Source organism: Cololabis saira, chromosome 11 (assembly GCF_033807715.1).
Source record: "Cololabis saira isolate AMF1-May2022 chromosome 11, fColSai1.1, whole genome shotgun sequence".
Classification (NCBI taxonomy): Eukaryota; Metazoa; Chordata; class Actinopteri; order Beloniformes; family Belonidae; genus Cololabis; species Cololabis saira.
Window position 1 is genome coordinate 16,692,948 of NC_084597.1, and position 27,727 is coordinate 16,720,674.

Below are 27,727 nucleotides of genomic sequence, written 5' to 3' on the forward strand. Positions count from 1 at the left end.
TTTTAAGAGTTTATTTAGTTTTTCAGTTCGTTTAATCATTTCAGTTTAGTTTTAGTTAGTTTAACAAATGGGTCACCTTTAGTTTCGTTTTAGTCCTACTTTAGTCAAATCCCACACAGGAAAACCTTTGCCGGGCTCTAACCAGCAACCTTGTTTCTGTGAGGCAACAGTGATAACCAATCACCAGTATACCCACCTGTATATATGACAGTTTAAGACAATTTTTACCCTTTCAAGTACAATGTACTGCATGTAGTGTATAGTTGAACAAAGACAGTGTGCTTCAAGATTGGACAACAGATAAGATAATAGCCTTACGCAGCCGGGGCTTGAAACATGGTGTGGCACCTCTGTGGCTCTCGTTGGTGCATGAGGAAACAGGTGAGATGGACCAAACCCAATCGTGTTGCCAGGTGGAGAAGATGTTCCTTGGGATGATTTTCAGCATCTGGAGAGAATGACACCAAAGATTTGTGCTTGAAATTCATTCCACATACAAACAGTTGCAAACTATCAAACTCCATATATTCCTCATATATAAATAGTGAAAACCCAGAATATTCCACATGTATATTAGCCTGCTGCATCTCATTTTGATTATGGAGAGCTTTAAATAGATCATTATGTGCCATCTCATCTCTGTAAAGTGGGGCAAAAAGGTATTTAGTCAGCCACCAATTGTGCAAGTTCTCCCACTTAAAAAGATGAGAGAGGCCTGTAATTTTCATCCTAGGTACACTTCAACTATGAGAGAGAGAATGGGGGGAAAGAATCCAGGAAATCACATTGTAGGATTTTTACTGAATTAATTGGTAACTTCCTCGGTAAAATAAGTATTTGGTCATCTACAAACAAGCTATATTTCTGGCTTTCACAGACCTGTAACTTCTTCATTAAGAGGCTCCTCTGTCCTCAACTCGTTACCTGTATTAATGGCACCTATTTTAACTGGTTATCAGTATAAAAGACACCTGTCCACAACCTCAAACAGTCACACTCCAAACTCCACTATGGCCAAGACCAAAGAGCTGTCAAAGGACGTGAGAAACAAAATTGTAGACCTGCACCAGGCTGGGAAGACTGAATCTGCAATAGTTAAGCAGCTTGGTGTGAAGAAATCAACTGTGGGAGAAATTATTAGAAAATGGAAGACATACAAGACCACTGATAATCTCCCTCGATCTGGGGCTCTAGCAAGATCTCACCCCGTGGCGTAAGGGTAAAAATCTAGTGAATGACCGGCAGAGAGCAAAGTAACAAAGGTACCATCAGTAACACACTACGCCGCCAGTGACTCAAATCCTGCAGTGCCAGACGTGTCCCCTACTTCAGCTCAAATACTTCAACTCAAATAACCTCCACGAACCCTTCCAATCCGGTTTCCGCCCCAATCACAGCACTGAAACAGCCCTGGTTAAAATCACCAACGACCTCCTCCGTGCAGCTGACTCTGGCCTACTCACCATCCTCATCCTCCTGGACCTCAGCGCAGCTTTCGACACCATTTCTCACCCAATACTCCTGGACCGCCTGGCTGGCATTGGGATCACTGGTGTTGCACTCTCCTGGCTTTCATCTTACCTCACTGACCGTCAACAGTTTGTCCAACTACAGAACCATAAATCCGGGTGCACGGGTGTCACAATGGGTGTCCCCCAGGGGTCAGTACTGGGTCCACTCCTCTTCACCATCTACCTCCTACCCCTAGGTTCAATTCTCCGGCACCATGGGATCCATTTTCACACTTACGCCGATGACACACAGATATATATCTCCTCCAACCCCACCGCTGCCATTCCTCCCGCTTCCCTCACCACCTGCCTACACGACATAAATACCTGGATGAGCAATAACTTCCTCAAACTCAACGGCAATAAAACTGAGGCTCTTCTCATCGGCTCCAAATCCACCCTCACCAAGTCGCAACCCTCTCCCGCCCCTCCCATCATCATCGACGGCTTCCCGGTACCCTTTTCCCCCCACGTCAAGAGCCTCGGCGTCATTCTGGACAATACACTCTCATTTGCACCTCACATCCACAACATCACCCGGACTGCATTCTTCCACCTCCGCAACATCTCCAGACTTCGTCCAGCACTGTCCCAATCCAGCACCGAAATTCTGGTCCACTCATTCGTCACATCCCGTATCGATTACTGTAATGCTCTCCTCACTGGCCTCCCAACCAAACTCACCAACAAACTACAACTCATTCAGAACTCGGCCGCCCGGATCATCACCCGCATCAAGTCATCTGACCACATCACCCCCGTTCTTATCCAACTCCACTGGCTCCCAGTCCAATACCGTATCATTTATAAAAACCTCCTCCTCACCCACAAAGCCCTTCACAACCTAGCCCCCACCTACCTCTGTGACCTACTGAAAGAATACACCCCCTCCCGTACCCTCCGCTCAACCTCTGCTGGACTTCTTTCCACTCCCACCTCACACCTTAGCAGCATGGGTGCCCGAGCTTTCAGCTGCTCGGCACCCAGACTCTGGAACTCCCTCCCCCCATACATAAGACAAATAGACTCCATCAACACATTCAAAACGCAACTCAAGACTCACCTGTTTAAACTTGCCCATTCACTTTGACCGGTCACCACACACTACCTCCCACCATACTGTTATCTGTACTGTTGCTCCTTGATTGTCTATTTGTATGTATTGTGTATGTGTGTATGTATTATAATTTCTACTGTATTACTATTATATTTCCTGTATTGTATTGTTTGTTTTTATTCTGTAAGGTGACCTTGGGTGACATGAAAGGCGCCGTTAAATAAAATGAATTATTATTATTATTATTATTACTTAAGCCAGTATATGTCCAGGCCCATCTGAAGTTTGCTAGTGAGCATTTGGATGATGCAGAAGAGGATTCTTAATAGGACTAGCTGTTAATATCCCTAAAATATATCAGCACAATAACTCCTAGTGGACATGTCGTTGGGGTGGAGTTTGGACAGGATTGCGGGGCACCACCAAATCTACACGTCATCAGTTGTGTATCAGGTGTTTCGGCCTCTTATCACAATACACCCTCTTCCAAGTTTAGCCAGCCACAGGCTGATCAAACCTGGGTGTGTGTCATATGGTGGCACCCTGTGGTCATCAAACAGCCCATGTTGCGTCCCTCCATTTCAGCCACAGCCAGTGACTGCTCCCTTCGGCTGCTTTTGCCTTCCGCTGGGCCTGTCCTCTGATCCCAACTTCCTTCAGGAGCCGTGTGGTGGAACTGGCTACAAAGCCTCGGCAGCCCACCTCCACTGGCCGCACCTTTACGTTCCATCCCCGCGCCTCAGCATCAGCTGCTAGGTTGGCATAGCGCAGCCTTTTTCTTTCAAATGCTTGTCGATGGTATCCTCCCACAGGACAGTCAGCTCCACAATGAAGACACGACAGCAGGACTTGGACCAGAGGACCAAATCTGGGTGCAGGTTGGTTGCTGTAATTTCTGGTGGGAAAGTGAGCCTCTGGCTGAGGTCTACCTGCATTTCCCAATCCCGGGCTGTGTCCAGTGGGCCTGAGTTTGGAGGTGATGGCTTGGTTCTCCGTTTCTCCCCTTCTCGGATGAATGTTGTCTTCCGTGGGAGGGTGGTCTGGGTGTTGAAAGGCATGGCGTTGATGGTGACCCTCTTGGCCTAGCCACTCTCCAGATCTCAACCCATTAGAAAATCTTTGGAGGGAGTTGAAAGTCCGTGTTGCCCAACAACAGCCCAAAAACATCACTGCTTTAGAGGAGATCTGCATGGAGGAATGGGCCAAAATAGCAGCAACAGTGTGTGAAAACCTTGTGAAGACTTACAGAAAACGTTTGACCTTTGTCATTGCCAACAAAGGGTATATAACAAAGTATTGAGATGAACTTTTGTTATTGACCAAATACTTACACTATAATTTGCATAAACTTCTTTAAAAATCATACAATGTGATTTTCTGGATTTTTTTTTTTTTTCATTCTGTCTCTCATAGTTGAGATATACCTGTGATGAAAATTACTTTATTTTTAAGTGGGACAACTTGCACAACTGGTGTCTGACTAAATACTTTTTTGCCCCACTGTATGTTGCATCATCTGCTATCAATGTATGGTATGTGAACTAACAGCATATTGTGCGGATGAAGGAATGAATGACTTAGAGCTATGAGACTTTTATTAAAAATATTTCTACCTAGAAAAACTGGATGTTTGAGCACACACCTACTGTGAAACAGTTGCTGACTCTTAACCCCTGCTCATTGGAGTATGAGGGACTATAAACATTTGGTCTCTTTGACTCTGTCTGGTGTTTTATCATTTGCTCGCTCGCCTGAGAAACTGCTACAGCAAAGGGAAGTAACAGTTAAGTACATTTCTGCTTATCACGTCCACAAAAGTCCTCCATTTACATCCCTGTTGCATTGCAAGCAATGAGAGAAGAGTTTACTCTGAAGGGGACTGTTCTTCAAATCCAGAAACAAAGAGGGGAAAAATTCAGCTGCAACTTTTCTTTTCCTTTCAGCTTTTTCCTGGACACCAAAGAGGAACTAAAACGCTCTGTCAGCTCCACAATGGTGCCATTAACTGTGACCCAGTTTTGACAAACTGCGGGGAGCAAATACTGTGCATACTCCTCATGCAAAGGTCAATAAACAAGAATGTCATTGTCAAATTGCTGCCTCTGCAAACAGTGCACTGAGCAGCTACAGTAGGAGCCAGCAGTCACTTTGCATTTTCACCTTTGCCATGCTTTGCAAGAACATTTGCCTTTTTGAAAAGAACCACAGCCATACAGACACGCTGCTGTTTGGACTGTTTGTGGCTTCCAACCATTTGTACAACTATTTGAAAGTTATTTAACTCTCAAATTTACTCATAAATTGTTCAAAAAAACATAAAAAATGAAAAGGGACACTGTTTTTCTCAATTATTTTACTTCTAAAACGGCTCTCTATGATGATCTTTACACATGTAATCATTATCTGACCTTATTGCCAGATAATTCATAAAATTTTCATCAAATCAAATGACATGACGTTTAAATGCAAGTTAAATAAGGACGATTTGTTGCTTTATGCCCCATCTCTATTAAAAGAACATATATTGTGCCATTTTATCAAACGTTAGCACTAATACTACCACTAAAAAAATACATCCCAACCGCATCTTTCCAGCTCTGTTCATAACTGCCTGTATCTGGGGGGGTGGAGTCATACACAGAGCCCCCCCTTCTGCAGGATGGGTTTCTTTTAAAACCACATTCAAGTTTGGGGCTTGATGTGAGTGGAGACAACAATGGAGGAGGATAAACATTAGGGGTGTAACGATACACTAATCTCACGATACGGTACGATACACGATATTGAGGTCACGATAACGATACGATACGATATTATAGCAGTATTTTTTAACAACCTTGAATGAGGAACATTTGACTGGAAAAAATGGTCTTTTATTTGAAAGACACAAAATACAAAACAATACTGTGCGTTTTCCCTATTGTTCCAGTTTGTAATGCTTTATAACTGTTTAAGTTTTAAAGAGAAAGCCAGGCCAACCATTTTCCACAAACTGAACTAAAATTAAATGTCAGGTTTGCATTATGCATATTCAGTTTCATACAATAAAAATATTTAGACACAAACTGAATAGTTTCTCTCATGTATGATTTTACTTTTTTCGGATGCGCGTTACTAGTCAACACAATAGATTCATATTAATATTCCAATATCGCGATACAGTTTGTCACCTCCACGACACGTATTGTGACGTTTTTGTATCACGAAATTTTGTGGCACGATATATTGTTACACCCCTAATAAACATACTAGGATCTGAGTCTGTGATGTCACAAAACTCAAATCTGCAAATCTGGAATATCCAGAGAAAGAGATGTTTCCAGGCTTTGGAAGTCGAACACAAAAAGTGACGAAGGTGAGCCAAGTTGGGAGATCAGTTTGTATTGTCTTGAACCCCCCTGATACATCAGCATATAACCTCTTTAAATGCAGGTGTATCGTACTGATCTATTTTCTGCATCACTTACTTTCCCACACTGTCAAAACAATGTCATCCTGAGTCTCTCCATGACTCATCTAACACAATAATTGTCTTGCTTTCTCTTAACCAGCCAGCCTGCAGCCTCTGTGCTTTAAATACCATTCTAGCGCCGTCAGTCTGTCTTTCCCATGCTCTTACACAAAACCCTCCTCTTCCTCCACTGCTCCTTATCTTTAGCATCCTGAAGAGCCTCATCTACATTTCCTCAGCTCCTCAGCCCCCTTAAAACTGTGGGAGTCCTGTCACCATATCCTTCCCCTACCCAGGGCCAGATCCCCCATCTCTCACTGTAGTCTAAGGGCTAAAATGTCTCAGTTCTCATACTTGCATCTTGCATCAAACAATCTCCTGCTCCAGATTATCACTTCATGGTGAAATATAATTACATCCTGTACAAAGAACATGGAATTGTATCTATTTCTGCTAATTATTCAACTCAATGCTTTCGTATTGGTAAGAAGAGATCCCTCCTTTTTACTTAAACTTGGGGCTGGCTTGCACAGTTGTGGAGATGTGGATTGCAGGGGCTTATTTAGCAGACAAAGAGGTCTCCAAGACAAGTCTAATCTCACCGAAGAGGAATAATGGCAGTAATTGCGCATTCTTTGGAGCTCACTGGCCTCTGCCCGGTTGGCTGGCTGTCGGGTCCTGTGCATCATGTGATGAAAGAGTTGGGCCATACAGACAGGTCGCAGATCAGTTTTTAAACTAATAATCCCCAGAGAAGCACAGCAATGATTCAATGATGCATTAATTTTCACTGAAGCTGGTGACTTGTCCAAGGTCGGCCCCGTGCATCACCCTAGGACAGGCACATTGGACATATGAGGGCATTTGAAGAAAATGTCTATCAAGGAAGATGTAAATAACAGGAGGGACATCTTATTAAAGGAGCTTGAGGCTCCTTTTAAGAAATGAGACTCTCTAGCGCCACCCTTCACCACGACGGCCGTTGGGGGTACTGCAACCAACAGTGAAGCCGGCACGGGAGAACGGGGAGAACGCACATGCAGCGTCATGTGACGTCACATCCGAATTGCAGCACATTTTGCAGCACACAGCCTGTTCAAGGCAAAGGAGAGATACACTAGAGGGCTCATTCTTTTGGGTTTGGAACGCTTCATCTGACATTACTACTAGAAAACTTAAAATGTAAATGTGTTTTTTCATAAATCTTGCCACAATCCGGCCTCAAGCTCCTTTAACTGAAAATTTTTAACCAAAAGTCAGAATAAAATAGCAAAAAAAGAAAAGAAAAAAAGTGCTGGCTGGGTCCATGCTGAGGGGAATCCCTGAAATTTGGCCTCAGTGAACAGTCCAGGAAGACTGGCGCTCGAGGTTTCCGGGATTCAAGGTTAAACATCCTTGACTCCTCTGAGACTGACATTATCCAGAAAAGCGCGCGCGCACACGCACACACACACGCACACACACACACACGCACACACACACACCTCTTCCTGAGAACTGGTTTGCTTTTTTATGTGCAAGTGATCACAACCACATGCAACTGTCATGAGGCGTCAGCGACAAGGTGGGCAGCTACTGAGGTGTCTACAAATGTACCCGTCCGACCCCAGCACGTGATTCATACACTCTCACCTCCCATTTCATTACCTTCTTCAGACTGACTGTCTGTGTTTTTCCACTGCTGAGGGTAATCCATGTTCGCCACAGCCTGGACAATATTCTCATCCAGCTGCTTCAGATCGCCTGAACTAGGTCTGAGCTGGATGGATTTCTCATTGTGGTCCAACAGTTCGCCAGGGAGCTCCTCATCGGAGGCTCGCACCAGTGTCGGAAACCTCTCCAGGACCTCTTTGTAACTCTGGGACTCAAGATGGTCAGGGCTTGCACTCAGGTACTCTGCTGCTTCCTGTGCAGCATCCCTGAAGTATTCGAGGGATACCATCCCTTCGCACGGCTCAATTTGACCCTTTATGCAAATGTAGGGTGTGACGGATACAGCTTCCTCACGGTCGTGACCTATGGAAGAGAGGGGGGGGGGGCAGTCATCAGCTTATCAACAATCTCAGGGTTTGGTGAGATAAAGGGAAAGAGAGAACGCGAGTGATCCTAAAGTAACCAAAAGACCTACCAGGAACGGTGAAGCAAAGAGTCAGGCCGTCGTCAAGCCTTTCTGCTGCAGTTACATGTGTCATTCGCGAGCCTCGTGCGACAACGTAAAACTCTGCATCTTCATGAGCTCTGGCTCGTAGCGTTATATGAGTCTGCACTTGACCCTGAAATCATAAAAAAAGAGAATTACATGGCATGAGCATCAGTCGGTCAGTTACAGGATTCATATACAACCTAAATACCCCAAAAGTTGCAACGCTGAAAAACAGAACGCAGTCATTTACAAATGTCACAAACCCATATTTCATTCAAAAGATAAAGAAAAAAAAACAGGGGCACTGTGGTAGTGCAGCCGTCTCACAGCTAGAAGGTCCTGGGTTCAATTCTCGCCAGGGACGCTGTGGGTGCTGAAGTGCGTGTTAAGTCCCCCCATGACTTCAGTGCCCACACCCTGAGTGGGGTTGGTGAAAGAGCCTGTTTGCATGTTCTCCCTGTGTTCCCTTGGAACACGGGGAACACATGGTTTTTGTGAGCTACCCTCACAAAAACATGCAACAGTCCTGGGCTATACATGCCCCCTCTGGCCAGTCGGGGTGCCAGATGGGGTGGGGAGGATCTGGCCGGAATAACGTGATACTTCCACGCGCTACGTCCGGCCAGAGAAGCCTCACCCTGTCTGGTGAAAAGAAGCGGCCTGCTCACTCCTCAAGTAAGGAGGAGACCTGAGCTCAGTGCAGGCCCTCCCAGGGTTGGTAGAGGATGGCAATGCCCAGGACTGACTTAGGTAGGAGCACTGGGTGATGAAATGGGGAAAAAAATTGGGATAAAAATATATATATAAAAAAAAAAAAGAAAGATAAAGAAAAACATATGACCATTTCACAATTTCCTGAAAAATATTAGCTCATTTTGAATTCGAATGCAGCAACATGTCTAAAAAAAAACATGCACACATCAGTGCTAAAAGAGCATCTTTTTGAGCAAAACAATGCTAAACCACATTCCTCTATGGTGTGAAGTAGAGGAGTCTACTGTAGGTGCTGTGTGCAGTTTGGACCTGTCATCTCCCAAGATGCATCAGGAAACAAACAACCAAGGACTGCTAAACAGCACGAGAGAACAGTTCTCTGACAAAAGAAGCAACCGATCTCCTCAGTTCCTGGATGTTTCTATACTTCTAAAAGAAGACGGGAAGTCCTAACCTTTTTGACACGTCAAGGGGATATAATTCAAAATGGGCCAATACTTTCATTAAACACTAAAATGCATCATTTTACATTATGTGATTACTGTGTCATTGTATTCTGTTTTTATTTACAAGTTGCACAATATATTTCTTTTAGGGGAAGACGGATGAATCAGTTTTAGTCAAACTGTGGCCGAAATCTGATTTACTACAAACAATTTCACTGCACACTCTTCTTGGGAAAACAGGAAGAAAACTGTGTTTGGGGAAAGGAAGTTATCTTCTCACAATGTCTTCACCCTGCTGACGATTGTCTCTCTGATCCACCAAAAGTCATTACTTTGAAATCATTGACTTTGCTTTTCAATTGACTTCATCTGCAATGTTTTTGTTTTCTTGCATCATCCCATAAACTATCAATTTCATGGGTGTCAACCAGTCTCTTAGGACACAAATTAATCTAACTGAGTTCTTGCCGTGCGCGCGCAATCAAGCACAAACTCGGGCACATGGAAAAAACCCAGCAGGGTTTTCTCTTCATTCCTCCAACAGCGCTTCTTGGAATGCCTCTACGCCAAATACTGGAGTGGCAGCTGCACCAAATCAGCTGGTTGCAAAACAGTGTACTGCAGGAGTGACTGCTATCCTGGTAACAGATTAGTTCAATTTAAATCACAAGGTTATGTTCACCTCCTCTGTATTATTTTCCACTGAGACTGACCTTTTACTTGTGGGTTGGCTTAGTGCATCCGGGATCACATAGTTGAAGTTCCCTGCTTGCGCAACACTCATATTTCTGTTTTCTTGTGCTCAGTTTAGGGTTTTATCTCATGATTTATGGGTACTTCCTGTTTTTAAGCTTGTTTAAATGTGTTTTTATTACCTATATCAGCTTAACTTTACACTGAAAGGCCATTCTCCTTACGGATAGCAGTCGTCAGCCTCCCGATGTGTGATTTGTATCACTTTTTAAAAACTGAATTCACGTAGATTACAGGTGAATGGTTTTTGAACAAAACCTCATGTTGTAAGTTTATTTGGCATTGCTCTCCCTTTTATTTACCAAACACCTCAAAGCTTCAGGAGTTGTTACCTGAACCCAGTCAATAGTGGTTCAGAGGTAGAAACAGCAGTGCTCTCACGTGGGGACGACTGATAACAAATGCTGGCTCAGGTTGCCCTTTCTCAGCATGTTTTGTGTGCTAACTGGTAAAACATGTTTTATTCTAATCATAGAAATATATATGAATAACTATCTATTATTTAATGATGCTAGGCCAGTGCAAGATCGGTCAGTTTTGGATTCACAGATGGGCGATTCATTTGCGAGGGGAGGGGCTGATGGCAGCGCGGACTGTTCACTAAGAAGAGTGAAGACGATATGAGCCATCGAGTTAAGGTCCACAAAAGTCTTCAAGGACACCTCAAAAAACTTGCTGGGCTTGTTGCTGGAGAAGTCTGAAAACTCTTTACTTTGTGCCAATAAAGAGTCATTTGTTTTTCCCAAATTGATCATGTAAACAGTTGGATGTGATTTTGTACAAAAGCAATATCCATAAAATGTCTTGAAAGTAGAAGAAATGAGCTTGTGGGTCTCTCTATAGGTGTGGAGGTTAAGTTACTTACTCCTACAACATTGTCCAAGATTTACTCTTCTTTAGTCTCTAGTTCTACTTGTCGTTACTGTTGTTTTATTGATTTTAGTATTTTATGTTGTTGACACTAACCTGCCTAAGGGACTAAAGATGAAAATTAGCCGTTGGCTATAATCTTGCATATTTACATGTATATGTTCATTAATATGTATTGTCCCTGTTATAAATAAAATAAACTCAAACTCAAACTCAGTTTGGTCTCTTTCTCTTCTGTCTTTACTTTCTTGAGTCTCTTAGTCACCTCTGCTATGATGTCAAATGTAGATGTATGTAAGCTTCATCATTGTTGACATACGACAGAACACTGTCAATTCATATGCAGTTGTTGCAAGAGACAAACGGGACGGGAGACCAAGGTCCCTGTGGTTGGCTTTTGCTGATAGCGAGGACAGGAGACCAAAGGATGCAAAGGATGTATCTTAAAAAGTAAGAAAACATTCCTTCACATGATACTGAAACACATTTTAAAACACAAAAAAATCTTTTTGTTTTCCCAAGTAGATATGAACAGAGGATTTATAGATTGTCAACAATTGTGTGAGAAAAATTGGCGAAGTGTTGTCCGTGGAAGATTGTTTGGAAGGGTTTCGTTTTTTCTCCTGCTACGGTGCATCATGTTGTTAAATAATTAAAGAACCCTGGAGAAATGTAACTGCATAAAGGGGGAGCAAACAAACCTAAGTTGGATACCTGTGGTCTCAGATCCTTCAGACAGCACTTGATCAAGAACTGGCATGTATCAATAAATGGGCAGGGATTATTGTGAGACACCTTAAAGGGGAATTATTATGGAGAATTCCTTCTTTTTAAAGGCTACGTCAGTGGTGATAAACAGCTGTCGCATTCATGGCAGCATAACGGCAAGGTACACCACATGACAAGCACATGACAAGTTGTTATATATCAACACATAAAATGAAGTTGACAACAAATGGATTCATGTCTGGAAAGAAATAAGAGACAACATAAATGTGTGAATGGTCGCCATTTTTTGTTTGTAAGTTGTTGTTTTTTCATTTTCCAAGTTTAAACTTCTCAAGTCTTTTTATTACGTTTTCAAATTAACTCAACTTTTAGTGATTGGGAGTTGTGAGATGTTGCAGTTCTGCAAAACAGAAACTGGACAGTAAACGATAAATACACAAAATGAGAATTTCACATTTTCTAACTATTTAATCTGTGTTTTCCACAGTTGCCATTTCATTTATAATGTATTTTCATTCATGTGGACTTGTGCTTTGTCCTCGTCCATTAAATGCTGACTTAATCACATTCATTGAATAAGTTTTATCATGATGAATCATATTAAACTGTTTAACTGATTTTTATTCATTTTTAAGCTTCTATGAAAGGCACAGGAGCACATGTGAACACTTTTCTTCTAATATTTCTTGATTCTGTTTTCACCTCTCAGAGGACGCCAAAGTTTCCGCATAATTGGCCCAACAGTCTGCGGTAGCCTCAGATGATTTTACTTTATAGAGGCACAATTTGATTTTGTTCAAGCAGAATTTGATTGATCTAGACTGCACCTCTGGGGTCTCGGGGAGAACAGCCTTAAGGCGACGACGACGCCAGGCCGATGTGATCTATGGCCTTCTCTCCACAGCATTTTCACGACACAACTTGATCCCATAGCCATGAATTATTAAACACCTCGTCGCTTTATCTCAAGCTTCCCATATGGGCATTTTCAAATTTCAGATATACGCAATTACAAAATACAAGCACAAGCAGGTTAATTGTAAATGCAACTGCAAATGTCATCAGAGCAAAATGCAAGTTTAAAAAGGCAATTGTGCTAAAAGATTATTAAATAGCGGGTGGATGATTATAAATCTCCACACGCCGTTTTCCGTTCGTTAGGAAATAACAACATCAGATATGCCCCCACATCTCCAGGAAACCAGCAGTCATCTGCTCTAGAGCTCTTTGCCATGATCTCCCGAGTGCAACACGTAGGTGACATCAGGGGAGCAAGATCCCGACTGCTGCAACAACAAAAACATCTCCAATAACAAGCAGTTCTCCTTCGTGAGAAGGCATGTTGACGTCAGTTTTTCACAGTATAGCGTTTCAACTTTTTTTTATTTATGAAGAAAGGCCGAGCTGCACAGCAAAGTCCCCTCTAATCTTCATGTGACAATGCAAAAAGAATTGAATTACAATGATTACAAACTATTACAACAATGCTTCTCTTGAAACATAAAAAGCAGCAGAAGGGGGAGAAAAGCTGCATGCCTCTACCACTCTTCAAACTTCCACACGCCCTAATAATTCTGTTAACATTCACACGCTCACACATCAAGCAAATGCTTTGTCACTTCAAAGTTATGTAAGAGTCTTTTAAGGTCAAAAGCTTTAAAAAACGCCACAGTTACAGTGTCACTGCGGCCTGTTTACCTGGACCCAAAATAAAGTCCAGAACCTCTTTGGAGTCTTGAAGGTGACAGCAAACACTGTGCTTTAAACCTTTTCTCAAACTCAGCTGACATACCTCTGATTTAATCTGCTGTGAAAACTGTCCAACTAATAATTACAGGCTTTCAGTAAAACTAATGATGTGCCAGATACATTTGACTTAGAAAAAGAAAGTACTCTCTGTTACGTAATCAGATATCTGTAATCATATCTGGGTTCAGCCTTTGAAACTGCTGTTGTAGAACAAAAACACATCTATTTGTTTTAGTAAAACTTTGTTTTTTTTGTCTCCTTTTATGAATACTTTGCCTTTATTGCATTCATTTAAAAAAAAACTGGTATGGTGAGGTTTTCTGTTGGTTCGACATATGAAAAGCAAAGTAAACACAATTATCCCAGCCCAAACAGAGACAAAAAGGGTCATAAACCTTTAGATACTGTACCTACCGGGTGCTCGTGAAATTCTGATAACCAGCTCCATCAAACTACACTGACTTTTGAACCAACAGTGTATCAGGCATAAAACTAATGTAAGTAGTTATAATATGTTACGAATGGTGTGAAGACACTGAAAAATCAAGTCATTCTAGCCACCCAGCCATTATGTTTACAGGCAGTAAGAGGAAGTTGAATTAATGCCTGGGTCCCACTGATATCGATGTTTTAAAAGACCTTAGCCAAGCTGTAGTCGAACCGAACTGGAGTTCTTGAAATCAAACTATAAGAGCCAGATAATGCGGTTTTAAGTCGAGCTATTCCGGTATGTATACTCAAACCATAGTTGGCCGCGCTTTGACTGGCCCGGGACTCCCACTTCTAGAATTGACCAGACGGACGGAGAGGCATGACAACAACACTGAGGATTTTGCGTGCATCGTACGTGCAAGGCGATCAGGCTTAGTAGGTACGAAATCTATAGAGCTGCATTACTTTGCGTGTTGTTGTCCTCCTTCTACAACTGCTTCAAATATGCCACGTTTGTTTACTAATTGTTTCAACTATCCGGAAGAATGCCAACGTGAAGGGTCGTGTAGCGCCTCCTAGCGTTGTGGAGTCAAACGCACCTCACTCAATAATTGGATTCTCTTCCTGCACATGTATACTCGGATTTCTCGGACACTCCAGTTAAATCCTTAGCTAGATAATTACCAATAGCTTGATTTAGATCTGCATGTAACCACGCTGAGTGAGGCTGTTACCATGGCAACAGCAAATTTAAGCTAAATGCTAATGTCCACAAGCTCAAAATGACACCACTACAGTTCCATTGTTTAGATCGATATGAAGTGATGTTTCGTGGATACAAGTCATATTTACTTTAAACAAAAAAAAAAGCCACAATGTGTTGCAATTACGAATCATATGAAGACCCAGGAAAATCTAGCCATGATTGCAGGTTTTTGAGCTGTGTTCATTCATTGTAGTAATAGCAGATTTAAGCTAGATGCTCATTTCCAGAAGCTAGTTTTTAGTTACTTAGCTATTAATTATTATTGACAAATTACATTTAATTTAAAAATATAACTTAATTGATACATTTACATACTGGCAGAGTTGACAAGCAACAAACTATCAATGTAACTGCACTACTTTGACAGTGCTTTATATTTGCCTGATGATTTTAACACACATTTCTGGAGCCTACATACATTTTCAAAGACTTCCTACATGAGTTTGAATGTATATGAGGGGAAATATTCAGTGTGATTCAAAAATATTGTATTTACTTTGAAAGGGAATTTATACTCAATTAAAAAAAACATATGCTCACACTTATTAAGTTGTGATTATTTTGTAAATCGTTGTCACTGACGGCAGGAATTAGCTCTTACACGGTGTGTGGTCCAACACATCTGGAGATCTGGAGTGTGTTGTTTAAATCACTGCCTGTTTTTGAAACTGAATACCAATTACTGTCCATACATTGTAATACCATACATAGTACACAGTACTTGTCTGGCAGGTAATGTACCAAGTATGCCGCCTTAAAAGAGATTATTCAAGGGTGGGCCAGATCTGGTCCTTGAGTACTGCTGCCCTGCATGTTTTAGATGTTTCCTTGCATCATACCCCTGATTGAAGTGAATGGATCATCATCAGCTTGTTAACAAGGTCTGCACAAGTCTGTTAATGACACAGTCATTTGTATCAGGGAGGTGTGCTGACGCAGGGAATCATCTAAAACAAGCAGCACACCAGCCATCGAATACTGGAACTGGACACTCGTGGATTATGCTTTGGGATAACCTGCTGGTAACGAGACTGCTCTGAGGCTACGTTTGCTGTAGTGGCCCGTTGCATTATGGGTTGCATAATGCAAGATAGACTGGCCAGTTATACACCGCACATTTTCCGAGAAATAGCACACTATCCGATATGTTTTGCATACACCAGATTGTGCAATTGAACATACACTCCATACATTGGAATCAATATACATTAGTGCCATAACATGTGATCTCATAAGCTAATTACATGCTTATGTTGTTTTTTTATCATATTTATTTTCTAAATCAAATCTGAGAACTATATAAATATCATGGGCCTGGCCGACTCCCAGTCTATTGTCTATTGTGTTTAGCAACTTGGGCAACATTCTTCTGTGCACAATCAGCTCCAGAGGCTTCAGAGCAGTCTCCAGCACAGCCAGCCCTCTTTATCAGTTGGTTCAGTTTCTTTGAGTAAATGGCTCAAATCCTGCTGCCCCGACTGATGACAAGAGATAAAAGTAAAGGAAATGCAGCCAGCTCTGTATATTCTTGTAAACAGCCCAATGCAATTTTTCTTTTCCTTTTTCCCCCCTTGGCATCATTGGGCTCGTTCCAGCCTGCATGGTTAAGTAATTTCTTAATGGAAGTCCCTTGGTGTATTAATGACATAAGTAAACAAAAAAAAAGAGAGACCCACACTTAATGTACCAGATGTATCAGATCAAAATAATCAACACTACAGACATAATAGATTAAATAGATTAGTCTTCAGCTAATTTAGTGTGTGATAGCTTTTTGTTGGAACTAAAATAAATGCAGGACTGAACAAAGGTCTTAGGCACCCAGAATCTTGTTTTTAAATCAGCGTTTGAATGACTGTTCATTATTTATTTTTCAGCCTCTTTAAAATCCAAAGAGATGCAAACATACATAGCTGCACATTGACTACAAAGGCTTTCTTTATCTTTTCAAAAATTGTGCCTAGAACCTAACCATAACCTTGAGTTTGGACCAGATAATGGTGCTGGTACACATCACAGGTGCTAGATGCCAATTCATCACTGGGAGAGCAAGATTTCAAATGTTCAAAGAGAGAAAGCCTGGGCTCTCGTCATGGAGCTTAATCTATTGATTTGTTTTCACTTTGTGTTTTCATTTAAGCATGTGAGTCATGAGCCAGACTTGTTTTGTGTGTTTGAGCAATGAGGTGGGGCTAAGAACTCTAAGCACGTTTTAATTATTTAACTTTAGAAAAGTTAGTCTTTAACGTGTATAACGGTGACTGAAAGTGCTACGAAACAACAACTTAATCTGAATAAGACATTTTAAATTAAATTTACTATAAAATATCAGTAGTCAAACTACGCTCTCGAGCTTGACTGTCATGTAGCTGGACCACCTAACCCCCTAAAACCTCTGAATGTGGCCTCTGGTCTGTTAAATGGGACGCAACAGTCCTTTGTTAGTATTTGACAAAATGCTCTGTGCTTCTTTGAAAGTGTTTTGGTGTCAACAGCAACAGCACAAATTTTGTATATGCAAATGCACTTAATTTTTTTATTTTTTTTTTTCCCTCCAATATTGCAATTACAATTCAATATGCAATTTTTGTCTTCAATAAAACCTAATGGATGATTTTAACACTAACACAATATTATATACATTTAGTATAACATTTTCTTTAAATAGGCATCTTTGTTTTAAGTCTTGCACATTTTAATTTAGCCAGTAAATACAGCAGACTAATAATAACATAACTAATGCTTTTTTTAGAAAGTTTTAACCAGATTACTTCGACACCACAAACCAACAGGTCTGTTACCTCAAAGATATGAAGTTTAAACTGACAAAACAATTAAGGCAAGACGAATTTGAAAGAGTTGGGTTTTTTCTAATCAGATTTTACAAAATATTTAATAATGGGACCAATGAAAACAGTTAAACTATTTAATATTTTCACAAATTGAATAATAAAAGAAACCAAACGTGTCCCAGAGTTCATTTAATCCTAGTTTGAGCAGTTTAAGTATTGTGGCTTCTGAACTGGTTCTGGTCTTAGGCCTCTTCCTCTAAAATGCAGTGGAACAGTTCTTTGGTCTTACTGAGATTCAGAAACTAACTTCAGTGTTGGCAGAGATTGTCCTGCTCCATTTCAAAGTGGGACAGTTAAATTCACCAAAAGGCTAAAAAAAAAATCTAAACAGATCCGGTGGTGATCTAGTTTAAGCACCTGTTTTCAAGGGCACATAAATGACAAATATCTTAATACCAATCTGTGAACTGAGACTGACAAGTGACGATGTCTCTGACTCACGTGAAGGTAAATCAGCTTTGCGCTGTAGATTATTAATAGTTTTAATCAGAGCTCTGATAATAAACTGTAGTATCCAATATCCCATTGCGAGAAAAGAACTATCAAAGAGTTTCATTGGTATAATGGTTGAAAATATTATTTTAATTATTTAAAATGTTTAGATGAGTGTCTCCTGATGCAGCAGTGATTATGTACCATGATCAGCAATATTAAAATAATAAAAGGCTTGCAATATTTCAGTTGATTTGTAATGAATCCAGAATGTATGACATTATTTATTTATTTTTTTATTTATTTTTTTTTTTTAAATTGCATTACAGAAAATAAAGAACTTTATCACAATATTCTAATTTTCTGAGACAGTCTTGTATATCGTTTATCAATGTTGTGAACCCAGGCTTGGTCACCACTCAGTTGTTGACAGTATGATTTTCCAGTTTCAAACTGCACTCATAAGGAGCGACACTTTCAAACATTCCGGGCAGTGATCCCTGTTTTTGGCTTGTCTGGCGCACTGACGCTCGAGATTTTACCCAAACATGGCTCTGGTGTTTGTTTGTTTTTAACATGCTGGAACAAGTTTGTACTCCGTGAAGTAGCAACGTTAGGACGGCTTGCACTGAACACCTGACTATGCGCGGCATCTTCCTTTTGTAAAAACCCAAATAATCCTACAGTATGGATGTGATGTTCCTCTTCTAGAGTTTCAGCGGATTCAGTTTCAGACTGGTCCATTTATGGCGCTTTTGCATTAGTCTCACTTCTCCCCGGTTCTACCCGCTATGGCCCCGTTTTGCGCTTTCGCACTAGGGCTGAGACGGGTAAAGCCGCTCCAAGTCGGTACTTTTTTCTGTAACCATTTCAGCCAGGTTCTTAGCGGGCTGAGAAGGGACTATTTCTGAGGTCACCACCCTCCTCGCCACTGATTGGTCGGGGGGCGGGGACGTCACCACCCTCCGCGCCTCTGATTGGTCGGGGGGCGGGGCCGTCAGACGTTTGAATCAGGAAGCGGGAGTCATAATACATCCATGGAGTCAGAGCGAGGCGACCCGCGGCTCGCGGCGATTTTATTATAAAGCACAAAACGTCTGTTTGGTGATCCAACTCTGAGGTGCAGATGTTCATAAACCTGGTGGCTGTCGAGAAAAAATTAAAAAAGCGATGTAGACGGGCTGTTTTACTCTCAGCCGCTCCGGCTCCAGCTGATTTCTGATCAGCGCTGACGTGAACAAAGGTGTTGCGCAATCGAGTACGTCACAGCAGCTTCACCCAAACCTGCCCGCTTCTCCCCTGGCAGTGCGAAAACACACAGTGGAACCGTGTAAAGCCGTGCCGAGCCGAGTCGGGCCAAGTAAGTCCTAGTGCAAAAGCGGCATTAGACCAGACTATAACAATCTAGCCAGAGGCCATTGCACAACAGATTAAAGAGCAGCATGAAGAGTTAATGCAGTTCAGCGCTCCGTCACCCTTGCGTCCCGTGATAACCCTATAATCACTCACGTCACAATTTCAAAGTCTCATTTTATGATATTGCAACATTATCACAAATGTGATTAATCATTCAGCCTTCATTCTAAATCGCCCACATGAGTGAGTGAGTGAGTGAGTGAGTGAGTGAGTGAGTGAGTGAGTGAGTGAGTGAGTGAGTGAGTGAGTGAGTGAGTGAGTGAGTGAGGTGGACTGGCATGTCTATAAGGGTGGTATATGTGTCATTTACAGACTTTAGATTTGTATTATGTATAATCATTAATGGTATATTATAGAATTTGAAATATATATTTTTTACATTTCAAATTTGATGTATTGAACTTTGCATGCAAGGCAATCCTATTGTTTTATCATTACATTTTCAATGTATTACCTCCATTTATGGTAAAAAAAAAAAAAAAAAAAAAAGACGGCCCTTGTTTAGCTTTTACTGATGTCGTCGACTCAAGGTGAGTTTGGCCACATATCTACCACACGTGGCCCTCTCAACACATGGTAACATCCAAATTAATGAACTTAGGGACCCGTGTGGGCCACATAGCGCATGTCAGTGCCATAACTGACCCACAGGTACCAAAAGTAGCCACGATCAAGCCCGAATGTGTCTGCTATCTGGAAGTTTGGTTTGGCAAAAAGCACTAACAGGACACTTGACACAGATCATGCTGCAAGATCCTGAAGATCTTACTATATGGAAAAAAAAAGATACAATGCTCTTGGTTTTAGAGGAAATGGATCGCAACACAGGTGGAAATCTTTCCCAACGGGGAATTGAGATGCTAACGGGGATTCGGATTTTGGGTTACAATTAGTGCAAATATGCACTAATTTGGATGTAGCCTAGGCGTTCTTGCAGGAGCATCAGTTTTAGTCATTCATGTACACCTGGACGAACAGTCTCTCTCACACGGACTCGCCCAGCAGTCCCCATTAAAACCAACCCCTGCACGGGAACAACGGGTTCCGTCTGCATTTCAATGCATCCATTTATCCACTGATCTTGCCAAACAGTATCTGCAGCGGGCCTGACACTGTGTTACATGTGTGGAGGTGCCCCATAAAACTTTACTAGGTGTGTTACAATAGCAGCCTTTATACCACAGCAGTGCGCCAGGGCTTGTCTGCAAAAAAACCCGCCGCTCAAATCTGGATCTCATTCAGCTGTGAGAGCCGCTCCTGTTGCGCCGCGACCTTAGAGGGCGGAGGCAGCACTTCCTCTTAATGGAGGTGTGTATGTTTGAGTGCATAAGTGCTGGAGAACCACCCTCCACCACCACCACCACCCTCCCCTCCCTGAAACTGGTGACACATCAAAACAAGCAGAAAATCTGCTCACCAGAAATCTGGCAACGCTTCGCTGACTGGCCCACCCAGGTTTCCACACAAAAACACAAACAGGCGCACACACATACACAGCAGGACAAAAAGAAAGGGAGGAGAGAGAAATGAAAGACTGGGAGAGAAAAAAGACACCAGATTGAACAAATAAAACTATCACAGAGAAAAAAAAAAACATCTCCAACTGCCCCTGTCTCCCCTGAATCCACACTCGTATCTGTCTAAAACATCTAAATGGACAGTTCCAGTTATTAATAACCTATTGGTCAGCTGGGTATTAGGAATGGGCGATATTTTACCGTTCACGATAAACCGTCCAAAAAATTCCTCACGGTAAGAATTTGTCATCTCGCGGTAAAAACGATAAATTCCCGTTGGTAGAAGGAAGGAAGGAAGGAAGGAAGGAAGGAAGGAAGGAAGGAAGGAAGGAAGGAAGGAAGGAAGGAAGGAAGGAAGGAAGGAAATGAGCCAGAAAGAAAGAAAGAAAGAAAGAAAGAAAGAAAGAAAGATATGAGCCAGAAAGAAAGAAAGAAAGAAAGATATGAGAAAGAAAGAAAGAAATGAGAAAGAAAGAAAGAAAGAAAGAAAGAAAGAAAGAAAGAAAGAAAGAAAGAAAGAAAGAAAGAAAGAAAGAAAGAAAGAAAGAAAGAAAGAAAGAAAGAAAGAAAGAAAGAAAGAAAGAAAGAAAGAAAGAAAGAAAGAAAGAATTTAATTGGTGTAGTTTAGTAGCATTTACTATTCTTTTAGAGCAGTGATTTGGGGGCTCCAAAGACTGAATGTGGTGATAGATTTATAGTTACAAAGGTGGAGTTGAATTGGTATTTTTTTTATCGTCATTTTTATCGTTATCGGGATAAATGCCAGAAATCATCGTGATACATTTTTTAGTCCATACCGCCCATCCCTACTGGGTATATTTTTCTTGTCATTTGTGGAGCGGCATGTGTAAGGCCCAGCGTCCCCTGGGAGCGAAACCTTCCTAGCTTGGTTTTCACCTGCGACTCAAAGCTCACCAGTCAAGCAGTGCACAGAGGGCTTGTTAGGACCGACAGACGAGGGGGGGTGCTTAACTTCTGTCTGGTGAAATTAGAAACCCCAAACAAACCCCCCCACAAGACCACCAACACACTAGGCCCGTACAGGGCAGAGCAGAGGGTGCGATCACTTACGTATAATGGCACCTCCTTTCTTGTCACGTCCATTTTGTTTCCATCCACTAGATACCTGGAGAGAAAACAGCCGGGTTACTTCAGTGTCTGGTAAATAAGAGCGGAAAGTGCTCAGCTGCAGACGTTCTGGATTAATCAATAACCACGATGTTATTACACCTCATGGTGATTAACAACGTTGGTGTAATTCTTTGGTCTAGTGGATAATTTTAACATTTTATTAAACAGAGTTTAAAGAGCTTTTTGACTGTAAAATAAAAAAATGCATCAATGAATCTATTAAGAACTCTTAATCATCTAAGTGGAGCTCAAATTTTACAAACGCTTCTTTCTTACAAGACATCAGAAAGGCTTGTAAACCATGGATTTCATTTTTAAAAGGTGGAGAAGATGATACCTGGAATTGTGTTCAAGGCAGGGATGGGCGGTATGGACTAAAAAATGTATCACGATAATTTCTGGCATTTATCCCGATAACGATAAAAATGAAGATAAAAAAAATACCAATTCAACTCCACCTTTTTAACTATGAATCTATCTCGCTCTCAGATCCGCCATGTTTGTCATCAACGGGAATTTATCCTTCCTTCCTTCCTTCCTTCCTTCCTTCCTTCCTTCCTTCCTTCCTTCCTTCCTTCCTTCCTTCCTTCCTTCCTTCCTTCCTTCCTTCCTTCCTTCCTTCCTTCCTTCCTTCCTTCCTTCCTTCCTTCCTTCCTTCCTTCCTTCCTTCCTTCCTTCCTTCCTTCCTTCCTTCCTTCCTTCCTCCTTTCCTCCTGCTCTTTCCTTCCTTCTTCCCTTCCTCTTTTCTCCCTTCCTTCCTCCTTTCCTTGTTTTCTCCCTTCCTTCTCCCCTTTCCTTCCTTCCTTCCTTCCTTCCTCCTTTCCTTGTTTTCTCCCTTCCTTCTCCCCTTTCCTTCCTTCCTTCCTTCCTTCCTTCCTTCCTTCCTTCCTTCCTTCCTTCCTTCCTTCCTTCCTTCCTTCCTTCCTTCCTTCCTTCCTTCCTTCCTTCCTTCCTTCCTTCCTTCCTTCCTTCCTTCCTTCCTTCCTTCCTTCCTTCCTTCCTTCCTTCCTTCCTTCCTTCCTTCCTTCCTTCCTTCCTTCCTTCCTTCCTTCCAAAAATCAGCTTTACACAAAAACATCATCAACGGGAATTTATCGTTTTTACCGCGACATGACAAATTCTTATCGTGAGGAATTTTTTTGACGGTATATCGTGAACGGTAAAATATCGCCCATTCCTAGTTCAAGGATGAGATTATTTATGGAGGTATACAACTTGAAAGCTCTGCCTCTTTCTCTTGGAGTCATATCATGAGGGTGTTGAACCTCCTCCAGATCCAGCGACACCTTCATCCAAACCAATGGTACTTATACACACGCACCACATCAAGTTAAATACAAAAAGTTCAGCTTTCAGCGTATAAAGACCATTTCTACCTCAGCAGAACCCAATTCCAACACCAAATAGCACAAGTGAACTCTCTATGGCTGCAACATGTTATAAACACTAGCTCTTATTGCCTGAAGGACTCCAGTGGTTGCGATGGAGCAAGGACGACCACTCTGAAATCAGAGCCTACTTTAACAAATAATCTAAGACACGTGTACAATGAATAAATTGTACAACTCATTTGTTGTGGCAAAGTTAATTTAAAGTTATCATAGAAGATACATAATTGCTCTCAGAAATGAACGTAGAGGAGAAGTGCACACTCGGTGGTCAAATACATGCTCAGTAAATACAATTAGTCTTTTTTACAGCTGCCACCTGTCTGCGTGATACGACAGTGGCTGCGCTTTCCGACTCTTCAGCCAGCGTGCAGCAGAGGAAGACGTGGTAACTGTATCATAATCAGCTCACACCTGATCCGCTGTGACTTCGCTCTCAGCTGTGAATAGTGCATGACTTCAAAGCTGCACGGCAGCGTCAGCTGTGCAGGCTGCACTTAGTCTAGACTCTGACCGGCATCAGCTGCTGGGACACACACACACACACACACACACACACACACACACACACACACACACACACACACACACACACACACACACACACACACACACACACACACACACACACACACACACACACACACACACACACACACACACACCGGCTCAGCATAGTATTTTGATTCATGCTGGTTCATTTTTGCTTGTATAAAGCCCCTCTACTGAGCATAAATTATTTCAATGTGTCTGTCAGATCCCAGTTAGGAGTGTGACTAATAGTTCTTCTAATTGCGTGGTGATGTCGTGGTTAACACATCCAGAAGCCGGTGACTTTCTGTGTGAACTTTGCTTGTTCTCTTTGGAACTGCACACGTTTCCTCCCACACGACGACAACATGCGTGTTGCATTAACTGCTCAGTCCATCTAACTGAATGTGTCTGTGTATTTGGCCATTTATCTCAGTATCCACAGATGTGAGGGATGACCGGCAACCGTTCATAAATGGCTTAGAAATAGCTCCACCCTTCAACTCCCCATTGGAAAAGGGAAGTTTATCAAAAGTGTGGATTCATGCAGAGATCTCAAACAGATATTTTGTGGTATTGTGAACCTTCCCAAACAACAGGTCCCAAACTGTTAGGATCCGTGGCTGTTCATCTTCACCAACGACCCTCAGGAAAGCATCCTGAGCCCCTTGCTGTGCCGTCTGCTGACTTATGACAGCTCGGGGACTTACAAGAGCATCATATTGTCAAGTTGCCAAACAACATGGGCAGTGGTGCACAATTAGAGGTCTGGTGCGGCAAAAACAACTTCTGCATAAAAATGGTGAAGACAAAGGAGAGGATCAACGATTTCCCACTTTGATCACGTCTTGTCTAGGAACACATAAAAACATCTTAGATGCTCTTAAAAAGGTTAAAAACCAATTTATATTGTACAGCGGTGACAGTACGGACTATGCATTCCTCCTGAATCAAATGCATGAACAGATTCATTTTTTAAGCAGTTAAGTTCTTGTCAAGTATGAACTTGAACAACACTGATATCCATCAGGCAGATAACAAATCTAATGAGGCTTGGAAATCATAATCAGCACATCAGTGGATGATGTCACCGCGATTACAGCCATTTACTTTCAATGTCGCAAACTAATGACTGCAATAAAATGACTTGATTCATCGCCTCGGCTCTGACGATATATTTCAATTAACCAACTATTCTGCCAATACATTTCTGCTGGTGATGTTTAATGTTTATGAACATTAAAATAATACATAAGTGAAAGCTTGACATAATTAAAAAACAGTTTTGACAGTGTGATCCACCATCCTTGGATCACTTTGTTATTTTGTCAACATTAGCCCATGAAGTGAGTGACAGAATAGACCGACAACAACAATAGATTCATTGTCTTCACAACAAGTGAAATGTCCTTGGGGTTTCTCGAACAATTACGTTGGCACATTATAATGTGTCCAAAAGATATACAGCACAATCAGTGGAAGATACCGCAGACGTGGGTGTCTGGTTTTAACCCCATATCAGCTGTGTAATAAAGAACCAGAGAAGGCCTACATATCGAATTATAGCAAGAATGGTTATATAGGCTAGGGTTTAGGTTTGAATAGTGTGAATGTTCTGCTTTGCTGTCCTTCACTGGGACCCCATCTACAATTCCAAACCAAAGATCCATCTAGGTCTGGGAAAAGACAGAAGAGATACCAAAAGCAGGAATCCAAAATGAGACCGAGCACCTGCGAGGACCAGCCTCGCATCCAAGTTTCACACCCAGGATCTCTTAGTATGCGAAGAATTTCTTTCACACGTTGTTCTCATTGTGACTCTACAGTAACCAGTGACATGATCAGAACGATGAAGTAACCTGACCTGGCTCAAGGCCACCGACTCCAAAACAGAGCGTGAGAAAACAGATTACACATTACAGGAGAACGCAAGCTGTCAGAAAACGTTTGAGGAACATTTTGATATGCATGTTATGCAAATGTTCTCAGACTATCAAGTACATGCTTCTGTCCTTAAGATAGGGGTCAGGTGATGCATGATTGAATAATGCAATTCCTCTCACATGACAAGCCTCCATCATAGCCTGCATGAAAAGAGGCATTATTATATTTCCATATAATTGCCAGTTTATGGCAATTATATTTTAATGTGCTGCACATTTTGAACACAGATGCTCCATGCAATGAGGAAATGCGCATCACTCAACAGTGTCACTACATGACGCAAACACAACAAGGTTTTCTTTTACACAACTTTAACAAAGCATTTACAAAGAGCACTGCACCGTATTTTAAAATGTAATGTAATGTGATGCTTCCATAACAACCTTGTGGGCATGCAAAAGGGCGGACTTATTAGACAAAGAAGTTTATACCGGCTGCAAGAGTTCTTATCGGAACACAGTATAACCAATATGGTAAATGTTGTCAACCCTGTTACTGAGGTGTCAGTCCTGTTACTTGTATAATATTCTAATATAATTTAAAAAAGGAAAAGACAAATGTAAAATTAACTCATTTTATATGTTAAGTAAAAGAGACTAATGATCCAGTCACAGAAATTGAGGCGTTGTTATTTTCTTTCCATAACTTTTTTTAAACCAGAAGATGAAAGTGTCAATTGTAAATGAGGATATTCATCAGTGGAAAAAAGTTAACTCCTCAATATTCTCAACTTTGCAAATACACTTAGTGTAACAAGGGGGGGTTTATCTTTCATAGTATATCAGATTTGTTCTAAATATGGATTTAAAACCTTTTCAAACAGTAATTTATATGTCAGTAACAGGGTTGACGAAACACACATGCATGTTGATTATAAGTGAAAAAAATAAAAAAAGTAAGATAGCCTGAGATGGCACGGCACATTTTTCTGAGAGGTAAGGATCTACTTCACCAAACAAGGGGCTTAAAGACTTTTAAAACAGTATTTTGAAAATCAAACATTAAAAATGAGAAATGGCACGTTTTCGTATAATGACTCAACTGTGTCCTTCAGGAACAATACATTACTTTAACTGCTTTTTAATGGGAAGCAAAACCCAGTGGTGCAACGATCGAAATGCACAGGAGCAGAAAATGACCACAACAAAGAGTTACTTGTAATTGTAGGAGGAAATCGAGCCATCCATGCGATGCTTTTTACCTATGAACGCACCATCACATGCATTTTCCCTAAAAACTATCAATGAAACGACCCCAAGCTTTACGTTGTGCGGTCATTATGACGCCAGACAGCACTCTGCCGGTGTCATTTCTGTTGAAGAAAAGCTGTTTCAGGCTGGAGGTTTCTGAAAGACAGGATGAATCAGCCTGCCATTACCTGCTGTCGTGTCTCAGCTCGCAGCTTCTTCTTATGCGCTCCGGCGGAGCTCCTGGTGGCACACCGACTCCCGGCTGGAAAAGTCCGTCTCGGTCTGTCTTCGGGAATTCCGACGACCTTCACGTCCTTTCTTTTTTTTTTTTTTTTTTTCCACTGCATGAGCTGTTTCACCCTCCCTCGTCCTTTTCGTGTCCTGAACAAACTCCGTTGGTGGAGCTTGTTTGTTTGCAGGTGTCGCCAGACTTGGTTCTCCTCTCTGCTCCGCCCCCTCCTCCTCCCAGGGAGGCAGGGACGCCAAAACACTGCGGCACATGCTCATTTCATCCACATATGCTGAGCTTCTGTTATCTTTCATCCAGTGGCGTCAATTCAGTCGAAGCTAAGGTATGGCAAGGTTTTGAGTCACAGAACTTCACTAGAATATCAATCAACACGTCCAGCTAATACTCATCACAGAGTCTGCTATGTAGCTTATCTGTGTGGTCAAGAAAATTGGAACTTTTTCAAATGCAGAGCC

At 41.7% G+C, this 27,727-nt stretch overlaps 1 protein-coding gene across 1 annotated transcript; it reads right to left on the bottom strand.

Moving 5' to 3' along the window:
• Positions 1 to 314: 314 nt before the first annotated feature.
• Positions 315 to 27,430, bottom strand: LOC133454428 (rho guanine nucleotide exchange factor 28-like). Its single transcript, XM_061733161.1, has 5 exons — positions 27,211 to 27,430; positions 21,910 to 21,964; positions 8,148 to 8,292; positions 7,652 to 8,035; positions 315 to 448 (listed from the first exon to the last, which is right to left on the bottom strand). Exons 2-5 carry the CDS (start codon positions 21,940 to 21,942, stop codon positions 315 to 317), a joined length of 696 nt encoding a protein of 231 aa, XP_061589145.1. The 5' UTR covers positions 21,943 to 21,964; positions 27,211 to 27,430.
• Between the last annotated feature and the right edge of the window lie 297 nt (positions 27,431 to 27,727).

Bases quoted from the DNA above. Each gene is read 5' to 3' on its own strand.
- LOC133454428 (XM_061733161.1), bottom strand. From the start codon at position 21,942: ATGGACGTGACAAGAAAGGAGGTGCCATTATAC. The intron at 8,036-8,147 runs GTAGGTCTTTTG...TCTCTTCCATAG, and splicing joins TCTTTGCTTCACCGTTCCTG to GTCACGACCGTGAGGAAGCT. The intron at 449-7,651 runs GTGAGAGTGTAT...CATTCTCTCCAG, and splicing joins AGAAGGTAATGAAATGGGAG to ATGCTGAAAATCATCCCAAG.